Source organism: Coenobita brevimanus, chromosome 1, assembly GCF_032717465.1.
Source record: "Coenobita brevimanus isolate Jiangsu-jjx chromosome 1, ASM3271746v2, whole genome shotgun sequence".
Lineage (NCBI taxonomy): Eukaryota > Metazoa > Arthropoda > Malacostraca > Decapoda > Coenobitidae > Coenobita > Coenobita brevimanus.
The window spans coordinates 63,264,498-63,287,267 of record NC_136954.1 but is presented as its reverse complement, the minus strand read 5'-3'; the positions used below and the strand labels follow the sequence as shown (position 1 = coordinate 63,287,267).

The 22,770-nt window shown below is 43.4% G+C and overlaps 1 protein-coding gene across 1 annotated transcript; it reads right to left on the bottom strand.

The window, feature by feature from the left end:
* Nucleotides 1–397: 397 nt before the first annotated feature.
* LOC145406650 (uncharacterized) lies at nucleotides 398–22,130 on the bottom strand. The gene is made up of 6 exons (XM_080277775.1): nucleotides 21,895–22,130; nucleotides 13,885–14,963; nucleotides 5,447–5,610; nucleotides 4,259–4,421; nucleotides 2,225–2,340; nucleotides 398–827 (listed from the first exon to the last, which is right to left on the bottom strand). Exons 1-6 carry the CDS (start codon nucleotides 22,128–22,130, stop codon nucleotides 606–608), a joined length of 1,980 nt encoding a protein of 659 aa, XP_080133901.1. The 3' UTR covers nucleotides 398–605.
* Between the last annotated feature and the right edge of the window lie 640 nt (nucleotides 22,131–22,770).

Here is a 22,770-nt window from a genome sequence, read left to right as displayed (position 1 = left end):
TATTTCCTTTTAACTCTCCCTTAATTCACTATTGTTTTGCTTTCACTAGATTTCTTATACATTCATCTCTTTTCACGTTTTATTTCTTCTTGTCGTTTTCATCCTTTATACCGTCCTTCATCGTTTGAACTCTGTCCAAATAATGACGCCAATTCATGAATTTAGCTCCACCTTATATTTTCCACTTTCAAGTCAGCTTTATCGTATTAGCCACGCTCCGTTACATCCACACGTCAACAGCTTTCTCAACATTTTAAAATTACTAGTGTGTACTGTATTTACCAATCAGTACATCGTAATATCATTTTTTTTTTCATATTCCCTCTTAATTTATACCGATTTTCCCCCACCCTCAGTCCATCATCATATGCATTTTTTTCATTCCCTCTTAACCAATATTTCCCTCACACAAGTAGCATTTTGTCTCATACCTGTACACCTTTTCAACCAGAGCCCCACTTTTAGTTCTGCGCTTTTCATATCCATTTTTCCTCAGTCCTCGCACCATAGCCATTTCACCCAGTCCTCAATCTCTTATACCGATTTCCTCTGATGCCTACACAGTTTTTTCTCACTCCTGCTTCACGACACAGCTTCCTCCTCACTCAACGGGATTCCAGAAACCTCCTCACACATGGGTCCTGCGTGCACACCCCGTCCTCGTCGTAGCGGGAGTGGTCGCTGAGGAGGGAGAAGGTGGTTCCAGCGGCGCCCAGGCAGTCCAGGGAGCGGGAGTTGGCCAGGGACATGGAACGGGAACAGGCGGCTTCCAGGCCAGAGGACAGGATAGCATCACACTCATGCCCCGTCACGCTCTCCCCGGCGCCCTGTGGGGTGAGAGAGGGAGGGTGTGTGAGTGTGACTGAGGTGCAGTGTGTCAAAGTGAACTAAGATTATGTGCAAAAGTATGAGAGATAGAGATAGTGTGTGTGTGTGTGTGTGTGTGTGTGTGTGTGTGTGTGTGTGTGTGTGTGTGTGTGTGTGAGAGAGAGAGTGAGGGAGGGCTATGAGTGATGATGGAGTGTGTGAATGAGGGTGTGTGTGTGAGAGAGTGACGGAATGTGCGAATGACGTGGGCTGAGAGACTGTGAGGATGGAGTGTGTGTGGACATGAGGGAGAGGATGTATCAAAAGACAGAGTGGGATAGAGCATGAGAGTGATGGTGGAATGTGTGAACGAGAGGGAAAGAAAGATGAAAGTCAGATGGAGGAGTGATTGAAAGTAAGTGTGTGTCTGCGAGGGAAAGAAGGTATCAAGAGAGCGAGGGAAGTATAAGAGTAGAGGTGAAGTGAGTGAAAGAGCAAGGGTGTGTAAGTGATGGCGTGGTGTGTTAAACCTAGTGTGTAAATCCAAGGGTGTGTCAATCCGCAGAGGACAGGGTATGAAAGAGAGGAGTGAAAGTGTGAATGCTAAGGAGAAAGTGTTTAAACTGATTGAGAAGGGGTGTTAAAGTGAGTGAGGTGTGAAACTGAATGATACAGTATGTGAAAATGAATGAGAATGAAGGTGTGTAAACTGTAAACCTACGAGAGAAAAGACTTGAGAGTGAGAGTGTGCTATGTGTGTGAGGGAAATTTTGAGACAAATATGTATGCAGAAACCACACAAAGCAAACAAAAGCACAAACACACGCACACAACAAAAACATATGCAAACTATGAAACACCAAAAAATGAAAAACAAATGACATAAAAATAGTCAAAAACAAAAAAGACCGGCAAATACACACTGTAAAAATAAAAGCTGCAAAAACTCTCAGCCCACACATGCACACTCAAATAAACGCACAAAAAGAACTTTCATCACGCGGAAAACAATAATCCATAAACACCCACGCACACGAGAGAGAGAGAGAGAGAGAGAACCATTAGCGATGCTCTCTCTCTCACACACACACAAATAATAATCAGTGAGTGCTAACACACACACACACACACACACACACACACACACACACACACACAAATAATCACTGAGGATGCTAACACACACACACACACACACACACACACACACACACACACACACACACAAAATAATAATCAGTGAGGATGCTAAAATACACACACACACACACACACACACACACACACACACACACACACACACACACACACACACACACACACACACACACACACACACACACACACACACACACAAATAATCAGTGAGAACGTTAACACACACACAGACACGCGGGAAGAACAACATGATACTAACACACATGTAGCAGATCTCGTGTCTAAGGCAGTGGGGCAGAAACACCTGATCATCATCGCCCACCTCGTCACTCACACCCTCACAGTTCACCACGAGACGGTCCAACACGGGGCAGTCTGAGCAAGAAGAGGAAAATTATTAATATATTTATCTATCTATTTATGTCTGTCTGTCTACTCAAAATCTTATACTCTCATAGTTCTTCATCATTCGCTACAGCTGAGAGAGAAAGGGAGAGAGAGAGAGAGGGGGGGGGAACGACTACTAGCTAAATCGATCGACCAATCTATCTACCTATCTTTTTATCTGTCCATCAACTCCTCACAGTTCACCACCTGTCACACTAACACGGGGTAATCTGGGAAAGAAAGAAGGAAATTGTTAGCAAATCTGGTGTCCATATATGTTTTCAGCCCCGTTCACATGATATCTTCAACACGGTGCGACCCTTTACAACCTCACTCAGATGACGACTTTCTTATAATATTTCTTTCTTCGTTCACAGTCTTTGATTCAATTTAGGTGACTTCGAGGTGTTAAATATAACTTTCAGTCCAGGAGACCTTCTTATGCGGATTCAAATCGCCTGGAAGTGGCAAGAATAATGAAGGCTACGTAAAGGATGCGGGAAGGTTATTAACACAGAGCCATGATGGACTGTATTCTGGTGGGATTAGGGGGCACTCCGGCACATCTTTCTTGCAGGATGATTTTGCCCTTAGCCGAACAAAATTGTCTGAAGGTTGCAATAATAAAATTTCAGACTCCTGCTGCTCTCTCAAGTTAGTCATCCCGTATGACACCCCAGAGGATACGTGGCTGTTATTCTTTCACTCCTATCGCTGGGGTTTAATAAAAGGATACATAGAATAAATACTTTCTGCTCATTCCAATGTTTTCACGAATACACTACGATGACGTCTTTTTGGGGCTTATTTTTGTAAAAATTATACCATTTTAATCAATTTGTGAGAGACTTTTCGGACTGAAAGGCTAGATACAGCCTTCTTAACCCCTTCAGTACTAAACGACTACTTTATATTCATACTACTTCCCAACGACTTTATATAACGAAGAATTTTTTCCGAACTAGAGAGGTTAGGTATTACCCTCACTATTCCCCTAGCACTGAAGCGCTCTCCTAAGCTGAATATATTTGGCTGCAGGTAACAGGGATGAACCCCCCAAAATAACTTCAACACCAAGGGGGATACGTGGCATTTCTCTCTACCATCCAAGGTGTGTGTGTGTGTGTGTGTGTGTGTGTGTGTGTGTGTGTGTGTGTGTGTGTGTACACACACACACACACACACACACACACACACAGACACACACCCTGCATTCATGTGCCGTCAGCCTCTCCTGCTCCTCTTTAGCCACAAAATGAAAACTTAAATTGTTAAAAATGCTTGCTCTTCCTACCCGTCCCCCTTGCTGCTACTACTCCACTATAATTACTGCTATACTCCTACTCCAAATACAACAACATTTACTACTACAACTACAATATTCAGAGCATTATTACTCTTGTTATTAATCATCGTCAACTTTATTACAACTCTTATTTATAATCAAATTTAAAAAGATGAGGTGAAGAAGGTTTTAGAAACAATGGGGAACAACAGCAGTGAGAAACGTATATTACTACAATATTACAACATTATTACAGAACTACAATATTATGACTAATGCACTACAACTGTACAGTAATACAATACGTTATTCCATATTACTAATCATATACCGCTTCCATTCCTACTACTGCGGTATTATGTCACTACCACTACTACAGACCTACAATTACTACAAAATGATTATTACTACTCTTACTCCTGCAACAGTATTACCGATAAATTTTTTTCTTTAATACGGACTACTCTTTCCACGACAATACTACTGCTCCACTACTACTACTATAACTTTACTATTAAAACTAACATCACCAACACCAACAATACTACTACTACTACTACTGCTATTTCTACCATCACTGATAATATTCCGAACCACTACCAGTAATACTGTTCTTCTTACCTTCTCTGGAGTTGCCAAGGAAGAGATAAGAAATGTCATCATCTCCTCGTCTCAGTCTCCTCCTCACGCTCCTCTTCTTCCCTCCCCTCCTCCTCCTCTCCTCTTCCTCCTCCTCCTCCTCCTCGCGTCTCTTCTTCTTCTGTTCCCCCTCCACGCTTCCATTCTGGAGGGATGGGGTGAGGAGTGTTATGTTAAATCATCACCATCGCCATCATCATCACTTAATCCCTGCTTAAAGAAAAATTAATTTAAGTAATATAGAGCTGGCCAAATCTCTCTCTCTCTCTCTCTCTCTCTCTCTCTCTCTCTCTCTCTCTCTCTCTCGAGCCATGTCATTTACATCTCGGGTACTATTAAATCTAATCTTTTTATTTTTCCCCCTTGCTACTACCATCAATCTTCACATGAGGGGTCATCTTTCCAAGGGGCTGGGTTAAAAATACATAGGCCATCTAAAAACAGCTGTCCATAAACTGTTTCGACTACTTACTTTTCCTCCCATATCTACCATCTTCCTGCATCTCATCATCTCTCTTTCTCTCTCCTGCGTCTTATCCTCTCACAAATATTTCTTACCCGTTAGACTCCTTCATCTACTTTTCCTTTCCTGTCTCTTTCCACTCCCGTCTCTTCTCCAACGTCTTCCCCTTTCCCTTCCCATTTTCTCACTTATCCCCTTCCTCTCTCCCTCTCCCCCTCTCCATTCTCTTTCTTCCTTTTCTTCTTCTCTCTTTACTTCTACCCCTATTCTCTCTCTCCATTCTCATTTTCTCTCCCTCCTCCCGCATCTCTCCAAAAGATCCTCCTCCTAGCCTGACCTTGTTCTCGTGATACCAGAAGTTCTTTACCTCTTTTCTCTCTTCCTTTCTCTCTCCACCTCAATTTCTCTCCGTCTCAAATTTCTCTAATATCTCCTTCGTTCTCTGCCTGTCTGTATGTCTGTTTCTTTTCTTCTTTCCCTATTCCCTCTCTTCCCACTGTATCTTCTCACCTCCCCTTTGCACTCTCTCTATTTCTCTCTCTCCGTACCCATTCTCATTTCTTTTATTTAACCATTAATTCTCTCGTCCCCCGCCCTTCTCTACCTATTCGTCTCCCTCTCTCCCTCTTTTCTCATTCCCTCCTTCTGTCATCTACCCATCTACCTATGTGCCCATTTATCTATCTACCAATCCATTTCTTTCTCACCCTCTTCTTGCGCTGCTCCTGCTCCTGAAGCTCCTGAAGCTGGTGGAGTGCGCTTCTCATGCTCTCGAGTGCGTCCAGGCGAATCACGATGTTAGACAGAAGCTTGTCCGTGTCACCTACCCCATCCTTACCCTCGGCCTCTCGGGCTACCACCTCTTCTGCTTCTGTTGGGGGAGAGAGAGGGAAGGATAAGAAAGACAGATAGATAGTTTGATAGACAGATGGAGAGAGGGAGATGTTGGAGACGAGATAGTAAGTGTTACCAGCACCCACCTCACCGTCCGCCTCTCCGGCTACGTCTATTCCTCCTCCTGTTCGAGTGACGAGGATAGACAGTCCGATGGATAGAAAAACTGAAACAGGTACCGATAGATAGGCAGACTAACACATGGATAGGTAGACAGACACATACAGACGGATGGATGATGGATATATACAGGTGCATGGGCAGACAGACACAGATAGATATATAGATGGATAGACAGATAGATGGGGGGATGGAGAGCAGCTTGTTTGTGTCACCCGTACCCACTCCACCCTTAACCTCTGGGACCACCACCCTTTGCTTCTGTTTACGGAGAGAGAGAGAGAGAGAGAGAGAGAGAGAGAGAGAGAGAGAGAAGGGGGGGGGTCAAAATTAAAAAGCTGATCCATAGATGCTTCTCTGTGCCACACGCCCCCACCTCACCTTCGGCCTCTTGGGTTACATCTACTGCTTCTGTTTAATGGAGTGCCAGAGAGAGGGATGAGGAAAACAAAGAGGGGGGGAGGGTAAAGAAAAAGGGATGGGGGATGCTGAAGACAGAAAGAGAGGTGAAGAATGAAAGAGACGGAGGTAAGTAATGGAACAGAGGAAGATGCAGGAAGAGTGAAACGGAACGAGGAGAATGAGAAGGTGAAGAAGAAAAAAGAGTAGAATATGTGCACATGAGGACTGGATGAAAAAAAGATGAAAACAGGTGCCTGAGAGTAGTCTGTCTGTGTTCTCTGCTCATATTTCGCCCTCTGTCTCTCGTACCATCACTTTCCATGCTTCTGGGGAGAGAGAGAGAGGGGAAGGCATCAAGAAATAACAGTGAGATGAAAGAGAAGACGAGATGAAAGGACGAAGGGGGTGGTGACGATGAAGATAGACAGGTAATGGGGGGAAGGTGTGTGTGTGTGTGTGTGTGTGTGTGTGTGTGTGTGTGTGTGTGTGTGTGTGTGTGTGTGTGTGTGTGTGTGTGTGTGTGTGTGTGTGTGTGTGTGTGTGTGTGTGTGTGTGTGTGTGAGAGAGAGAGAGAGAGAGAGAGAGAGAGAGAGAGAGAGACTGGAGTGAAAAAACGAGTACACATGCGACAGCGAAGGAAGAAGGAAAGACTGAATACGATATTAATGAAGGAAGACTGAAAGTGAGGTATGAGTAAGTACATTTAGGGGAGGGGTGAAGAAGTGAGAGAAAGTGAGTACTGAGCTATAAGAGTATGGAACTGCATTAGTCAATCATCAGTATCATCAACATAACCTTTTTCACCGTCTTTCTCTCGCCTAATGATGGGATGGGGCAAGGATGAGCAGACTGAATTACAAATAAGAAAATGTAATAGAAAAGTTATGGAAATGTCGTGAATGAAGGCAGGAGTAAAAGATACCCGTGAATGAGCCAAGTGTAAACAAAGTGTCCGGTTACGTGCAACTGGCTGTGGGTTCGTCTCCACATTTAGGTAACGATGCACTTCGTAACTTGACCTAGATTTTCGTGTTTTTGCAACTTGTTTCACGCAGCTCAGTGGCAGAAGAAGACAATGCTACTGCTCTATATCCTTTCCATCGCACTTCTTCGTGACTAGCAGCATATTCTACTGTTAATTTTCTGTTACGCTCAACATTTATGAGGGCATGATGACCATTTTCAAGCCTAGTTAAATCGAACAGGGCATCCTTCACCACCCACCTAACCCTCCGAAGAGAGTACATACCCCCGGATCCCCCCCCCCTCCTCCCCCAGTCATAAGCTAGAGCTGTATCGGATATCGAGGAACTTATCGGAAATTCTAGTTTGACGAACACGCACGTGAGGTCAATATGAGAGACTGAGTAGTGTGTGTGTGTGTGTGTGTGTGTGTGTGTGTGTGTGTGTGTGTGTGTGTGTGTGTGTGTGTGTGTGTGTGTGTGTGTGTGTGTGTGTGTGTTTAAATTCTTGCTGCTGCCAGACGACTTTAAGACCTCTAGTAGTGAGGGGATTAATGAAGGCTGTATCTATCACTCTCCATTTCGAGAAGTCTATCCGAAGCTGAATATAATCGTCTGGTGGAGGCAATAATAAAATATGAAACATGTCATCGGAGTCCAGTAATTATCCACACTATGCTATTTTTTTTTTTTTTTTTTTTTGGGGAGGGGGCTAAGCGATGGTGATTTTACTTACCCTTCACGCTGGAGAGATTAAGCACAGTCTTTACCAACACATTCACTACTACGACACCTTGTCTGATGAGTCAAATCGTCTGGGCTGACAAGAATAAAATAAAATAAAATATACATCAACAGCTGGACGGGGTTAATCGAGCAAATACAATGTACGATCAGCATGTTCAACTTGCTGGAGAAGTGGCCAGTCTTAAAATTCTTTCAGTGACTCCTGCCAACATACTACGAGTCGGTCTATTTTCATCTCGCGGAACTGGGTCACTTACACAACCTGAATACTACCGTACTTGTGCGACCCCTCCCCCCCTCTCTCTCTCCAGGTGACTACGCTGAGTGACAAGCCAAATGGTTTCTGCATCCCAGGAAACCGTTTAATTCGCTGGGTGGTCATCAAATAACTAGAGGACGCCGAGTGGTTTTATAGGTTAAGGAGCTCCAATCTGGTGAAGCCTGTATGGGTTCCACCTGAGTTGTTGGGGTTTATTGCTCCTGTAATGCTACTCAAGCCTTAAATATCGGGACCGAGTAGCCCATCCTAAGCCCCTACGCTCCTGTTTATATGGGTGAAAATGGAACTGATTATGAAATTTGGTAAATCTTAGTTATGGGGTAGGACTAAGCCTCCTTGGTTAACATTCAAATCGAGACCCGTCTGACGATACTTGGCTGTCAGTTGAGCTGAAAGGGGTTACGGTGTCCATCAGGTCAGAACAAACACGCAATAACAGGGAGTCTGTTGAGTAGGTGCTTTAGAGACATCACAACCAGTGGTGACTAGTTATGACAGGGCACCGCAGGTAGCCAGGTAGGGTCCAAAGCTATGTACTTACGCACCCCACGGGACGGCACGGCACGGCACGGCACGGCACGGCACTTCAGTTGGTGTTCGGCATGATTTTGCTCTGGGACAGATAATGATGAGCGCCCTTCTACTTTATCTGTGCCACCGAACAACCTACACACTACAAGCAAACATGTGTGTGTATCTAAAAAGGGGCTTTGTGGAGTAGGGAGGGCCTTGATGGTGACACTGATCAGCCGGCATTTCATTCTCCTACGCATGTTGGTGGGGTTCTTCACACCCATGAGAACCAGCAATTGTCTGTGAGTTTAAAGAATAGTCTGGTCACCCTGTAGAACTGTGCTCAGGCGGCAAAGGACAAGAGTAACAGGAGTTGTTATGTGTCACAGCGTCACTGTCACCTACCGCTGCGGTGTCGGGCTTGCCTTGCTGAAAAAAACATGCACGAAATTTCCAGTGCAACCAAGTGTGGCGTCAGGTCCTTCAGTTTTATCTTTATGCCCTGTCCTTGGTATTAGCGACGCAGATGGTGTAGCTATTGTGATACAGTCCGCTTATGTGTATGTATCTATGCCAACATAATACTTCATGAAAGTCAAGTCTGGGAAGAATTAATACAATTTTGGTGTAGACCGATCAAAAGTAATGGCCACGGGTCAAGGCCAAGGCTCGGGAACGGTCTCTCTCTCTCTCTCTCTCTCTCTCTCAGCACTTTGGTCTATTCACTCCTGTGGCGCTCCCCCCCCAAAAAAAAAAAAAAATCTACACTACCTAAAACTATTTTTTTGCTACATTCATGGATTTTCGAAGAAGTTATGTTTTAAAAACGGAAGACAGACTACTAAGACTGTCATACACGATGGTAGACATTTACGCAAAAAACATATGCATGAGAGAGAGAGAGAGAGAGAGAGAGAGAGAGAGAGAGAGAGAGAGAGAGAGAGAGAGAGAGACAGACAGACAGACAGACAGAGACAGAGACAGACAGACAGACAGACAGACAAACAGACAGAAAAATACAATTTTCCCCCTCCCTCCCTCCCCCATCTCTGATTCTCGTTTTAAGAGAATTGCGAGCGCGCTCGGGAAGAGGATCCAACTCCCTTACAGTAGGACTGAATCCTCTTAGTGTAGGTCCTGATCCCTTATGATTCCGAGACCTCGATCCTCTTTTTATCCCAAGCCACGCACGAGGACAAGATTATATAGATTGGTGAGGGACGACGGGAGAAAGGCGAGATGAATAAATGAGGGACAGAAGGGAAGACTGGAGAAAGAAGGAAAATGAATTAAAGAATACAAATGAAGGATATAAAAAAATATACCTAGGAAACAATACACACACACGTGTACAATAGAATGTGTATTTTTACCGTTATATATACATAAATAAATAAATATATACACAGGTAGGTAGATACATGCAAACATACATACAGTATATACAAAGAGACAGTTATAGATCCTACTACTACTACCATACACACACACATACTGCAGAGAGAGAGAGAGAGAGAAGAAGTGAGGTGTGAAGAAGGGGAGGGTGAGGAACAGAGGGCATGTGCAAGACGGAGGGGAGAACAAATGGTACAAAGAAAGGGTTAAGAAAAGATCCGGACGGACTTGGATATACAAAGAGACCTAGAACACACACACACACACACACACACACACACACATCCAACATATCAACCACACAAACAAAACAATTATTAAAACGCCTACTGTGTGTGTGTGTGTGTGTGTGTGTGTGTGTGTGTACTCAACTTGTTTCAGTTGTGTATGTGTTTGTGGCGAGTTTCCCGAGCGTACAAATTGTGCACGAGTGGTTTTTGATGGATATCTGTAACTTGAAATTTGTACGTACTGTGTATATGACTATATTGCTACATGTGTGTGTGTGTGTGTGTGTGTGTGTGTGTGTGTGTGTGTGTGTGTGTGTGTGTGTGTGTGTAAATGTCTGTCCATGTACGGTGTGGGAGTATAGCCTTCATGGTGCACCTGGCCAATAACTTCGAACCAACGTCGGGTATAATTGTGCCCCCTGTGCCTACGATCCGCTTGGCTCTGATTTGTACCCTCCTTCAATTCTCTTTAGTCCACTCTCCCTTTTCCCTCATATCCTGTTTTCTATTCCATTTTTGCCTCTCTTTTCTCACACAGCCCCTCCCGTCCTTGTCCCTCTTGTGTCTGTTTGTTCTGTAATTCTGCTTAGTCTGTCATGTCCCGTCTACCCCCTGTTTTCTATCCCACGTCTTTCTTCTATTTCTCTTTCCCACTTAACCTTTCGCATCCCTGTCCCCCGCTCTCTCTGTACTGGAATTCTGTTTAGCCCACCGTCCCCTTCCACTCAAACCTTCTCTGTTCTATTCCATGACCGATACTTCTCCCTTTCCCACACATTCCCACATCTCTGTTTCCGCCTTCACTCTCATATTTCTCTCTCTCTCTCTCTCTCTCTCTCTCTCTCTTATCTGTCCTGGAATTATGTTTCGTCTACCCTCTCCTTCCTCTCATACCCCCTGTTATCAATTCCATGACTTTTATATTTCTCCCTTTCCCACATTGTCCCTCCCATCTTTTTCCCCCATTCTATTTGTCTGTCTCTCCTGGAATTCTATTTAGTTCACGTTCTCCCCTCTACCCCCCTCTTCTTTACCGTGACTGAGGTAGGGGGAGGGGGGGAAGAACACAATGATTTTCCTTTACTTACACCCCATGACCAGTGGTTTCCAAACTTGTGGCCGTGCTGCATTTTTCAGGGGGTCATGAACTTATCTTTAAGTATACGGATTAACTTGAGACAGAATTTCGTTATCATTTTCAAGAGGCAAGGTCTGTGTCGATCTTTTCTGTCCACATCTTGTACATCATACCTTGAGGCAATGCAAGATGAATTCCAAGAACTTAAAAGCGCCTTATTTCCCAAAAACAAATTCTAAGAGAGGAGCATGACAGTTTTGGGTGAGAAAGAGGCGCTATTATGCCATGAGAATGCTGGCTGCGTGCGTGACTGTCAGTTTCGCCTATCTCGCAAAGACGACATTTCAGAACTACAGGGCATCACACAAACAGCCTGATTACGTCCATGCGGAGAATGATCCCTGTTGTGCCCTTACTAAGTGATTCAACTAATGACACCCCAGCAATTTCACTATTATCACCCAGTTTCAATAAACTTTTTTATTTTTCTTTTATGTGTATTCATTACTTCTCTATTTCAGGGTGCCGTACCTAAACTGTTACAATCTCATATCCAACATACTCATTCTAACAATGATGCTCCGTTTTTTTCTACAAAGTAAAATATAGATGGGAACCTTGGGGCCATGGATGTTATTATGTTCTGACCAGGGGGTACAGAATACCAAAGTCCTGGTACAGAATACCAAAGTTTGGACACCACTTCTCTAGACTGTGCCTGAAAACTGGGAGAAAAAAATACTACCCACGTATTTCGTGCGTTTCTTGAAATTCTGTTTAGTTCACCTCACCTTCCTCAATATCCTCCATTTTCTATATCGTCACTATATACTACATATCTAAATATACAACTGACAAACATTTTTTTTATAGTTTACCCCTGCGAGAGCCCTTTGTACACCGGTTCCTTGGCCACGCAGACTGCTGGTCACTTTGTTTCCCTTCAGCCGCTGTTCACCCAGCACTAGAAATGGGGATCTAAATGAAACACCGGCTTTTGGAGGTCGTGTTCTGGGGGTGAGGGGAGATGACTTGAATTTTGGGGAAAAATAATTGCTTTAATGACTCTCGTCCAGTCGATATGCATTAACTTAATCCTTCTTTTTTTCCTTCTCACATACACTCAGGAACTTTCATTTGTGCAGTCAAAGAAACAACTATCTTCCAAGTTCCGGCTAACGAAAATTTACAATTGGCGAAATACAATACAAACCCTGTCTCTACTAGTACTGTGTTTCAGATGGCTCGACTTTTCAGCTATGTAATCGTCAAACTTTGGGAAGATATACTTATTTCTTCGTCTGCACCTTCCGTATGTTCCTGGGAATAGGGTTCTTGTGGCCCCAGGTTCATCTGAATGTGAACCCAATGTAATGCGGGCTGAAGCTGCCTTTCTTCTGCATTCTACCATCCTCTCTTCACGTGACGGGGGGGAGGAACTAAGGAACGTTTGCATAACCAGGCAGTGGAGCCGCCCAGTTACACCAGTGCCGCTGCCTGAGAACGTCCCCCTTCAGCATCGCCCGGGAGCAGGGAAAACAAAATGTTACCCACGTATTCCTGCATGTCTGAATTCCCTCTATGCAATGACAAGCTTTATTGTATTCTGCCTTAACACATTAATATTTCATTCAGATTAATACAAACCGCCACACCTAAATGCATAACAACTCTACCTACTCATTCACAACCACCACGGCTTTTCTGTTCTTGTTACCGCCAGTCGGTTTCACCCAGTTCAGGAAAGACTCCCGCAGTAAACAGGTTAAAACGCAACTACCCATCAGAGTCCGTTTGCTTTCATCTGACGGAACTGGGATACTCGCACAGCTTGAAAACAAAGTCACAGTTAAATGCAATTCGATGAGGTGTACTTATGAGGTAGGAATGAGTGTAACTGGTTACAAGTCAGATTCCATTTTCAAATCTGTCTACACCTGGTCATCATGTAAGCCGAGTGTGGCTTGGTGAAAAGTAACCTACTGTAGCTGTGGAAACAGAAGGCTAGAAATAGACTGAAATCTCTTTCTTTCACTGGTCTAGGGATGAGGCAACCGCAGCATTTGCGTAGCAAGCAGCCCTAAGGAAAAAGGAGAGAGAGAGAGAGAGAGAGCAGGAAAACTAAACTTGATATTCATCCTAGGCCAACAGCGGGGTGGCAGGATTCAGAGCAAGATTGTCTCAACTCATGTGGGACATGTATCAAGGGGAAATGAAATTGCGGGTGGTCTCTCTCTGCCTCCCCCCCCCCCACACGTTTGCCACATACATGCAGTTCAAATAAGTGCAGTTGTTTCTCTCTCTCTCTCTCTCTCTCTCTCTCACCCACACACACACATATACACACAGGCCAAACTAATGACAAACCAGATATCACATACGCGCGCGCGCGCACACACACACACGCACACACACACACACACACACACACACACACACACACACCAAAGTAATCAATCATGCCTATTTACAAATCAGTCACACACTCAGACGCTCTCTCTCTCTCTCTCTCTCATCCACCCACCTTTAAGTCTGTCCTGCATGTATCGGAGCATGGATGGACTACTCAGCAACTCGTTCATGTTATACCCCGCCCTCTTCACCTTGCTCGCCTGTGACCTCTTCGCAACATCTTGACCTCCTGACCTCTTGGACGACTCGGGGTAGTTGGCCTCGAACTGTGCGTAGGCCATTCTCTTCTTCTTCTGGCCGACCGACCTGGCGATGCTCTTGAAATACTCCCTGGTGAGGTAATCGTCGTAGGAGGAGGGGGAGCGTTTCTTCTCCCACTTGAAGTAGTCACTAAACGCACGCTTGTCTCGCAGGGAGGGGGTTGACAAGGGCTGGACTGCGGTGCTTGAAGAGGAATTTTTGATGGTCTTGGGTGCGGTGGTGGTGGTGGTGGTGGTGGTGGGCTTGGCGGAAGTCTTCACACTCTTCTTGTTCACCTCCCTCTTCTTCCTGATCATTGGGTCTCCGGCGGTTAGCCTCTGTTCATCCTGGTCTTCCATCTCCCTGCCTCTCCAGTACCTACCAGCTGCCGAAGTAAGGTAGTTCTGAAGCTTGCGGAGTTTTTCACCCCTCGTTGGATCCATATCGGCTCTCTTCCTCTTCTTCCTGAGTTCATCATCATCATCGTGAAAATAGTCAATAGCATCGTAGAAGCGCTCAGAGGCCGACGGTGCGTATGTCTTGCGTCCGACCCCGTGGAGCTGACCTCTGACCCCTGGTGGGAGGTCTAGTGAGTTCAAAACACCATCTCGCTTTCCGATCTCGTACATGTGATTCAGACGCTCCAGATCCGAGGTGGGGAGGTTGTACAGGTGATACATGTAGTCCTTATTCCTGAGAGGGCGGTCGTTCTCGTCGTCCTCGAGGGGATAGTAGTCGTTCGTGAAATACCCATCGTCCTCGAAAATGCTGTTCTCCTGCCTATTACGTTCGCGGAAGAGGGAAGGGTAGTAACCGGTGCTGCCTTCCTCGCCTCCCTCCTCCTGCTGGTCCCTGTCGTAGCCCAGGAAGTCGTCCTCTGGCAGCAGCAGGTCGTCTTGGTAGTCGTACTGAGGTGGGTAGGAGCGCTTCTTGTACAGGGGATAGCGGTACCTTAGAGAAGAGACGGGAGGCGGTTAGAGAAGAATACTGAAAGTGGATATCGGAGAGAGAGAGAGAGAGAGAGAGAGAGAGAGAGAGAGAGAGAGAGAGAGAGAGAGAGAGAATGGAAGGAGGAAAGGCTGGAAAGAGATAGGAGGGAAGATAGGAGGGAGAGAAATGAGATGAGGGGAGGAGGGAGAAGTGGGAAGGAAAAGGAGAGAAGGGAAGAAAGGAGAGAAAAGACGAACAGAAATCAGAAAAGACCAATAAGAAAGATGACACATATGTAACTCTAGGGAGCGTGAGACTCGGAGGAGGGGAGAGGAGGAACCGCATGCAGATAAGAAAGAGTGAAGGAAAAAAAAAAAGTAAGGGAAGAAGAAAACTTTCAAAAGGGAGGACTGGAAGAAAAGAAGAAAGACTAGAGAGAAGGATGAACGCAAAACAGAAAAAAAAGGAGGGTAGGAAAAGATACAAACAGAACAGCTAAGAGAGAGAGAGGGAGAGAAACGTGAACCACCAAAAACACACACACACACACACAAAAAAAAAAATTACAGAAAAAGAAAAAAAAAGACAGGAATTTACTATATCATTAAAAAAAAAAAAAAAATCATGCAAAAAAACACTCCCAGCTCATCATTCATAACCATGCACATTATTCATCCATGCGACGAGTCAACAGTGAAGAAAATCTCATTAAGTTGGAGAAATAATGAATGACTGGGGGGGGGGGAACCCATGGATTCCAATTAGGGATATTTGTGTCATTAAGAAGAGTTTGTCCTTATCGTAATTAATGTTTACTCCATAACAGGGGTGGAAACGGGGTGGGCGAGTGAACGTGATGGATGAGTGAGGGTGATATATGAGTGCATTGGGAGAGAAAGCGTTAGGCGTGAAAGTGAGCTACGAACGAAAATGAAATGGGTGCGTTAAGAGAGACTGAACTGTGTATGTGATGAGGTGAAATTTAAGTGGCTGGAGCTGGGTGTTAAAATACGTATTGGAAATGTGAGCCGACAGAGAGAGAGAGAGAGAGAGAGAGAGAGAGAGAGAGAGAACGTTAACAGATATCGAAGTAAGTGAAAAAGAGGGAAGAGTGAGTGAAAAATGACAACTAATGAAGTGCTCCAGGAGTAGAGGTGACCTGTGGAAAAAGTGTGTGAAAACAAGGTAAGTTGAGTGAACTACGTGAAAACGCGTTGTGGGGAGCTAGAAATGAGTGAAAGTAACAAACAAAGAGCTGTAACAGTCGTAATTACAGCCACTAGTTTCTCTGAATGTGAACAGTGGACATCAGGCTGAATTCCCTTCTGCTGTATTCCACCGTCGTCCTACCGTGAGATGATGAGGGAAATGATTTAATTATTTTTTTCTTTTTACAACAGGACAGTAGAACCGCCTGGTTATATCAGTATCACAGCGTGAGGGCGTCCCTCTCCAGCACCAGCGAATGAATGGAAGTGACATATAACAGTGAGTTGGTGGAGTCTGCACCATATGTGAAAATGAGTTTGTGGGAAAGTAAGCCCGGAAAGAAAAGTGCTAAGAGGATCATGTGTGTGAGGGTAGGTGGAGTGAGAATCAGGCGCGAAAAATGGTACTGGGAAAATAAGCTGTGGAAGAAAATAAGAAGCTAGTAACGTGACAATCAAGTTGATGACAGCGATAGTTAAATAAAAGTAATATCCAGTGAGTGGACAGAGTGAGCAACAGGTGTGAAAATGATGTGTGGAAGTGAGACATGTGCGAAGGCTTGTCTGTCTTGGGAATGGGACTGAAATGTGAAAAGAACCACAAGAAAATTTGAGAAACCTATGGGCGAGTGAAAATGAATGATGAAAGTGAGAAAACGCATGAAGGTGAACGCAAACACTGAAAAATAAAATACGGTACAATGGGCGGGATGAGACAAATTGACGACGACTGAAAATTAGTGAAGAAATGAATATGAGTGTGAATGTAAATTGGATGTTATAAGGAGACATATGACAAGTATTAATATAAGACATGACGTGATTCACGATGAATGACACGAGTGAAATGAAAGTAAAAAATGAAAATGGGAAACACTAACTTAAGGTGAAAATTAAGGACGGTAAATATTACTAAAGGTGAAAAATACTGACACGAAAGGCGATGAAAAAATAAAAGAAAATTACCCCCTCCACTCCGATGACTACCAAACCATTTTATTCACTTTTGGACAGACTTTTCGAGCTGCAGAGGCTAGATAGCTTTAACTTTACCCCTAATAGAGAATCGCCTTAAGATGCATACAAATATCTAGAGGTAGCAGACATAACACACACAACCCATCGTAGTGTAGGGGTTCATGACAGTAAGTGAAAATGAGTGGTGAAAGGGACAACATGAGTGAAGGTGAACTAAAAATATATGATGCATGAAGATGGAACAAAAATATATGAGGAATGAAACAGAACTGAAAATGAATGCAAATGACTAAAGGTTGAAAATAGATAAATGAGATGCCTAATGGTATACAATGAGTGAATGAATGCAAATGACTGAAGGTATGCAAATGAATGAGTGACTGCAAAGGACTAAAGGAATGTAACTACTGTACAGTAGGTGAGTGAATGCAAATGACTGAAGGTATGCAACTAAGTGAGTGAATGCAAATGACTGAAGGTATGTAAATAAGTGAGTGAACGCAAAGGACTGAAGGTGTCCAAATGAGTGAGAGCGAACGCAACTGACTGAAGATATGCATATAGGCGAGTGAATGCAAATGACTGAAGTTATGCAAATGAGTGAGTCAATGCAAATGACTAAAGGTGAATAACTGGGTGAGCAAACGCCAATGACTGAAGGTCTGTAAATGGGTGAGTGTGTGCATATGACTGAAGGTGAATAACTGGGTGAGTAAATGCAAATGACTGAAGGTCTGTAAATGGGTGAGTGTGTGCATATGACTGAAGGTGAGTAACTGGGTGAGTAAATGCAAATGACTGAAGGTCTGCAAATGGGTGAGTGAACGCATATGACTGAAGGCATGCAAATGGTTGAGAGTGAATGCAAATCTGAAAGTGAAAGTTACCATTAATGACAGGAAACTTATCCAATTTCAGACTCCTATGACTCAGCTGGGTAAAATCGTTTGAGGTTAGCCATAATAAGTTAACAGATTGATGCCGACCATAAGAGGGGTTATTGGCACTTGAATTAAAACTCAGGCTATGATTAATCCTTTGCTAATTATATCTTTGGCCGTAAACTGGAACAGCATGCTGAAGTTCTTTTGACCATGAACTAATTAAAATGAAAGGAATTTAACATGATGGAATAAACTGAAAATGACTAAGGGCTAGTCAATATAAACGAGAAAATGAGTAAATATATCACTAAATGTCATAGTGAAACAGTAAACATGAGAAAACAGGTGATAATGAAAGATAATGACAGAAAATGACCATGCGCTTCAGGTCGAGGACGTCTCTCCTCCTGGGACTGGGAGCTAGTTTACAGGATCAATTTCGAGGCACAGTTTCGAAGCAGTGTCGGGTGATGGCTCGAAAACTAATAATGTAAACCATAAGCTTCCAACCTTTGTATACCCGTGGCACTCCTTCACTCTGTAAAACTATTCACTGCAAATCTATTCCCTGTACCAAATAACTTGTTCATATGCAACTTGCAGACTACAACGAAAAATGGCATCAATAATAACTGTATTTTAAGTATGTATTATTTAAGCATCCACTACTATTTCAATAAAATGACAGTAGCCATGGAACTGGATAATCCAGGAAACATTCATAAAGGAGTATCTCAAGTTACTGGGTGTCTGTGAAACAAGGAAAAGCTACTGAATACAAACGAATACACCATATTCAAATGGACTGACTGGTACAGTACAGGCACAAATAAGCCTCATTCTCGGTTTCTCAGTTAACGCTGCCAATTCTATACATTACGTTTCATACCGCGAAACAACACTGTACCGTGAACAAAATCTGTATCACTTAATACGAACACAATGAAATTACAAATAATTACACATTGCTTATTGCTAAACTAGTTTGAAGTATAACTGTTTTTCTTTTTTTTTTAAACTGAAGCGAAGTATTTGGTTAATGTCCAATACGCTTCTCGCTCAATTCACATCTGGCTACTTAACACTGCACCCAAGAGTTGGGACTAATCAGTTGGAAATCACCATTATAGCAGACAGATTGAACTACCATTACTGCCAGAAGGGGATATTTAAAAACGGCATGTAATTTGGCGAGACCATCTCCCGCACCTGAAATGAACACCATGCTTCTGAAACGATTGCGTCTCTGAATATAAGTGTGGAAACGAGTGATCATGAGCAGAGTGAGAATGGGTGCGTGAGACTGGGTATGAGGGGGGCGGGACCCACCTTGGCACCAGGGAGATGGGCCACCAAGCCGAGTAGGGGCTGGAGGGGGGCAGGGGGGACAAAGTGCGGGTCAAAGGTCTCCACAATATCAACCCACACAATGACTCCATTAATGAGGATAATTAATGATAGTTCTTAACCTCTTCGCCACAATGACGATTTTATACAGTTTTCACTCACCAGACGATTTTATTCCGCTCAGAAAAACGATTTATTTCTCTCAGCACTGAATAAAACCGTCTGTTGTTAGCCATATTGAAATACCAAACTGCGTCTTCAGCATCGGAAGGGAAATCGGAATAAAACAAGTCGACAAGTCATAAGCAGCGAAAAGGTTAATGACGTCACTAATACAGGGCTACAATTTCACCAGGGTTATAACAACATCGATCAACCACTATGGTAATAAAAATGACGGACTAGTTTAATAACTCATTGGTCTCTTCAGTACGATGACGTAGCTTCTCACTCTTTATTTTTTTCTTTTATTCTTGCTACCACCAGATGATGTTATTCAGCTCTGGAGACCCTAGTGTTCCAAGCTCCTCCAGAGCTGAATAAAAACGTCTTTATAACAAGAAAGCAGTGAGAAAGACGCCAACGTTATGTAAGAGTTAACAAAACTCGGTTAACAAGGGTAAATTACCTAAACAATAAAGTACTTGGACAGGGTTATCACAACATCAATTTACCACTTTAGAATAAAAAGTGTCAGACAAATTAGTGCTTAATTAATAATAAAAATATAGGCTAAGGCAAATCAGTGTTTATGTAATGGAACTAATTAATGAAACTACTTAATGGCTGATGCAGCCTACGACAGTACTAAGTTATACTTGCAATATTATGAGCGGTACCGCAAAATCCTACTATTTTTAAGCTAATGCTAATAAGATTTAGGCAAACTTATCGAAAGCAAGAGATACTTAAAAGTAAAGGTGAATTCCAGCAACATTTCATAATATATCTGTCGATCTGCACAATTTTTCGATTTTGGAATACTTATAAAAGGCAACTTGATATGTGAATGGATACACCTCTCATTGTACTGGTACTCTGATGATTGTTTCTCTTGCGCATGTTTTCACTTTTCTGGCAGACCACGTCTACCGGACGACAAAATGTAAGCAGACGTGGTCAACGAACGTGCTAGCTATTATTTATTTATTTATTTATTTTTTACAGGTGCACCCTCTAATTAACTCTTTTCAGTGGGGCTAATAATACTAATAATAATATACTAACAGATGACTGGTGCGCATTATTAAAGGAATGAATGCAGATGGTAAGGCAAGTGAGATGAAGTCAGGATTCTGGGGGCTTAAATGGAGCGTGGATGACTGCGAGGCCCATTTCGCTGGACATGCTGCTAATAGTTCTCCCACCCAGCTCTCCACTTGTTTTTTAGAACCTATCCCACCCCTACCTAAGGTGGGAAGGAGAATCCAGCTATTGATGATGATGACGAGGCTTATGAATGTACGAGTGTATCCATTCCCTTAAACTTTAACTTAGATGAATAGAGAAAAAAAACAAATGCTGGAATTCACTTCGTTACTGCATATGAACTAAAACAATGACAACATCACAACTTATTAAAAATTCTAAGGTAGACTGACGACACTGTAACAATCTAATTAACGGGTGCTTTAAATTAGCTGACTGAACACATGCAAGGTTATTAAAGTCTGCGTTTTAGTGATGGTTAACACATTCAAATTCACTCTCATACTCATTCTGAATTGATGTTCCCTTCGTCTCTCTTCTTACTTTCACTAATTTACTTCCTTCCTCTCCATTCTCTTACTCCCTAAATCTCACTACTAACTCAGTCCTTAATTTCTTGCTCTCGGTCTCACCTCTTCTCCCTCTCATTGTTAACTTTCTCCCTATGTTCTCTCACTATTAATTGTTTATCTCTTACTGTCTCATACTTCGGACACTCTGTTGCTCCCATATTCTCTGACTCTGAAATTTCTCTTCCTCCTCTACTCTCGTGCTCACTCCTAACCCCCTTCTACTCTCTCAGAATAACTCTCTTCTAACTCTCCTGTTCTGACTTCCAACTCTCTTTCCCATACTCTCTCCCTCAGTATCTCCCCCCTTTCTTTCCCTGCAACCCTTACTTTCTTTCACTCCTAACTTCTCTCCAAATCTTTCCCTTTCACGCTCCCATTTCTAAACTTCCTCTCGCCCTCTCTTCCTAATCTCTGAAAACTTCATCACCTTTTCACTCTCCCATCTCCAAACTTCCTCTCATCCTCTCTTCCTAATCTCTTAAAACTTCAACACCCTTCCACTCCCCTCCAAAATCCCTCTACTCCCTATTCCTTCTATAATCACATTTACTCTTTACCTTCCAATCATTCACCTACTCCCATGTTCCGTCTCCTTACCCTTTTAACTGTCACTCTCCTGCTGCCTCACTTACGGTTCAGTTTCTGCTCTACACTCAAACTCCCCCATTTGCACCTACTTCTCGTTCCCCAACATACTTACTCCCACGTGATTCTCTCTCTCTCTCTCTCTCTCTCTCTCTCTCTCTCTCCCCACCTATGTATTCCAGCAACAGGTCTGTAGTTGGAGTAAGGCAGGTTGTTCTTATTGTTGCCTCTCTTCCGTCTGGCCAGGTCCCTCAATGCAGGTCCCAAGTCGGCCCCCTTCACCTCGTCGCGGGCGTGGGCGGGTGCAGAGGTGTGGGCAGGGTGTGTGGAGGTGTGGGCGGGGCCAGGGGCGGCAGACACCACCCACCCAGCCACGGTCACCACCCACACTGGTAACAGGCGCATTCTGTGGGCGGAAACATGGGGAGACTTAAATGGTGAAAGCAGATTTTAATTATTATTATTATTATTATTATTACTATTATTATTATTAAAAGGGTATTCAAGGATGCACACCCGCAGTAATTCTCTGAATGCCTGCAATATTTTTCCCTTATAAATCAACATGAATTTTAAAGAAGCCAAGATCATGAATCAGTCATTTCGAAATACCAGGACTCAGTGCATCTGAAAGACTAGCGCCCGTATTCTTGCTGGTTGAGGGAGCTCCCTAACACCTTTTCCTAAGGAATTTATTTTGCTACTTACATCTTACTGTCTTCTGTATTACATAAATCCTTACAATATCGCCACACCCTGCATAAATAATGTACAAAAGGATACTAACCTACCATATCTAAAAACAATTAACTAAGAAGGAGGTGTTAGGGAGCTTCCTTAACCGACAAAAATACGAACTTAGATCATAGGCAATGGGGAAAAGACAGTTTCACAGTTAACCGGCTGTATATACGAAACACAGTACCTGTTCACTTTTGCATTAGACAGCTGGACATAAAAGGTGTGCTTGTAGCGAGATGGGAGCTGTATTCGAGCCCTAATGGGGGAGGAAAAGGGTCAGAAATTGATAACGGAGTTACAGTAG

What these genes read in the sequence shown, in the direction of transcription:
- LOC145406650 (XM_080277775.1), bottom strand. Translation starts at nt 22,130, where the DNA reads ATGCGCCTGTTACCAGTGTGGGTGGTGACCGTGGCTGGGTGGGTGGTG. An exon ending in CCTGTTGCTGGAATACATAG is followed by an intron (nt 14,964 to 21,894) that starts GTGGGGAGAGAG and finishes CTCTTCTCTAAG; the next exon opens with GTACCGCTATCCCCTGTACA. An exon ending in ACGAGATCTGCTACATGTGT is followed by an intron (nt 828 to 2,224) that starts GTTAGTATCATG and finishes CTCACCCCACAG; the next exon opens with GGCGCCGGGGAGAGCGTGAC.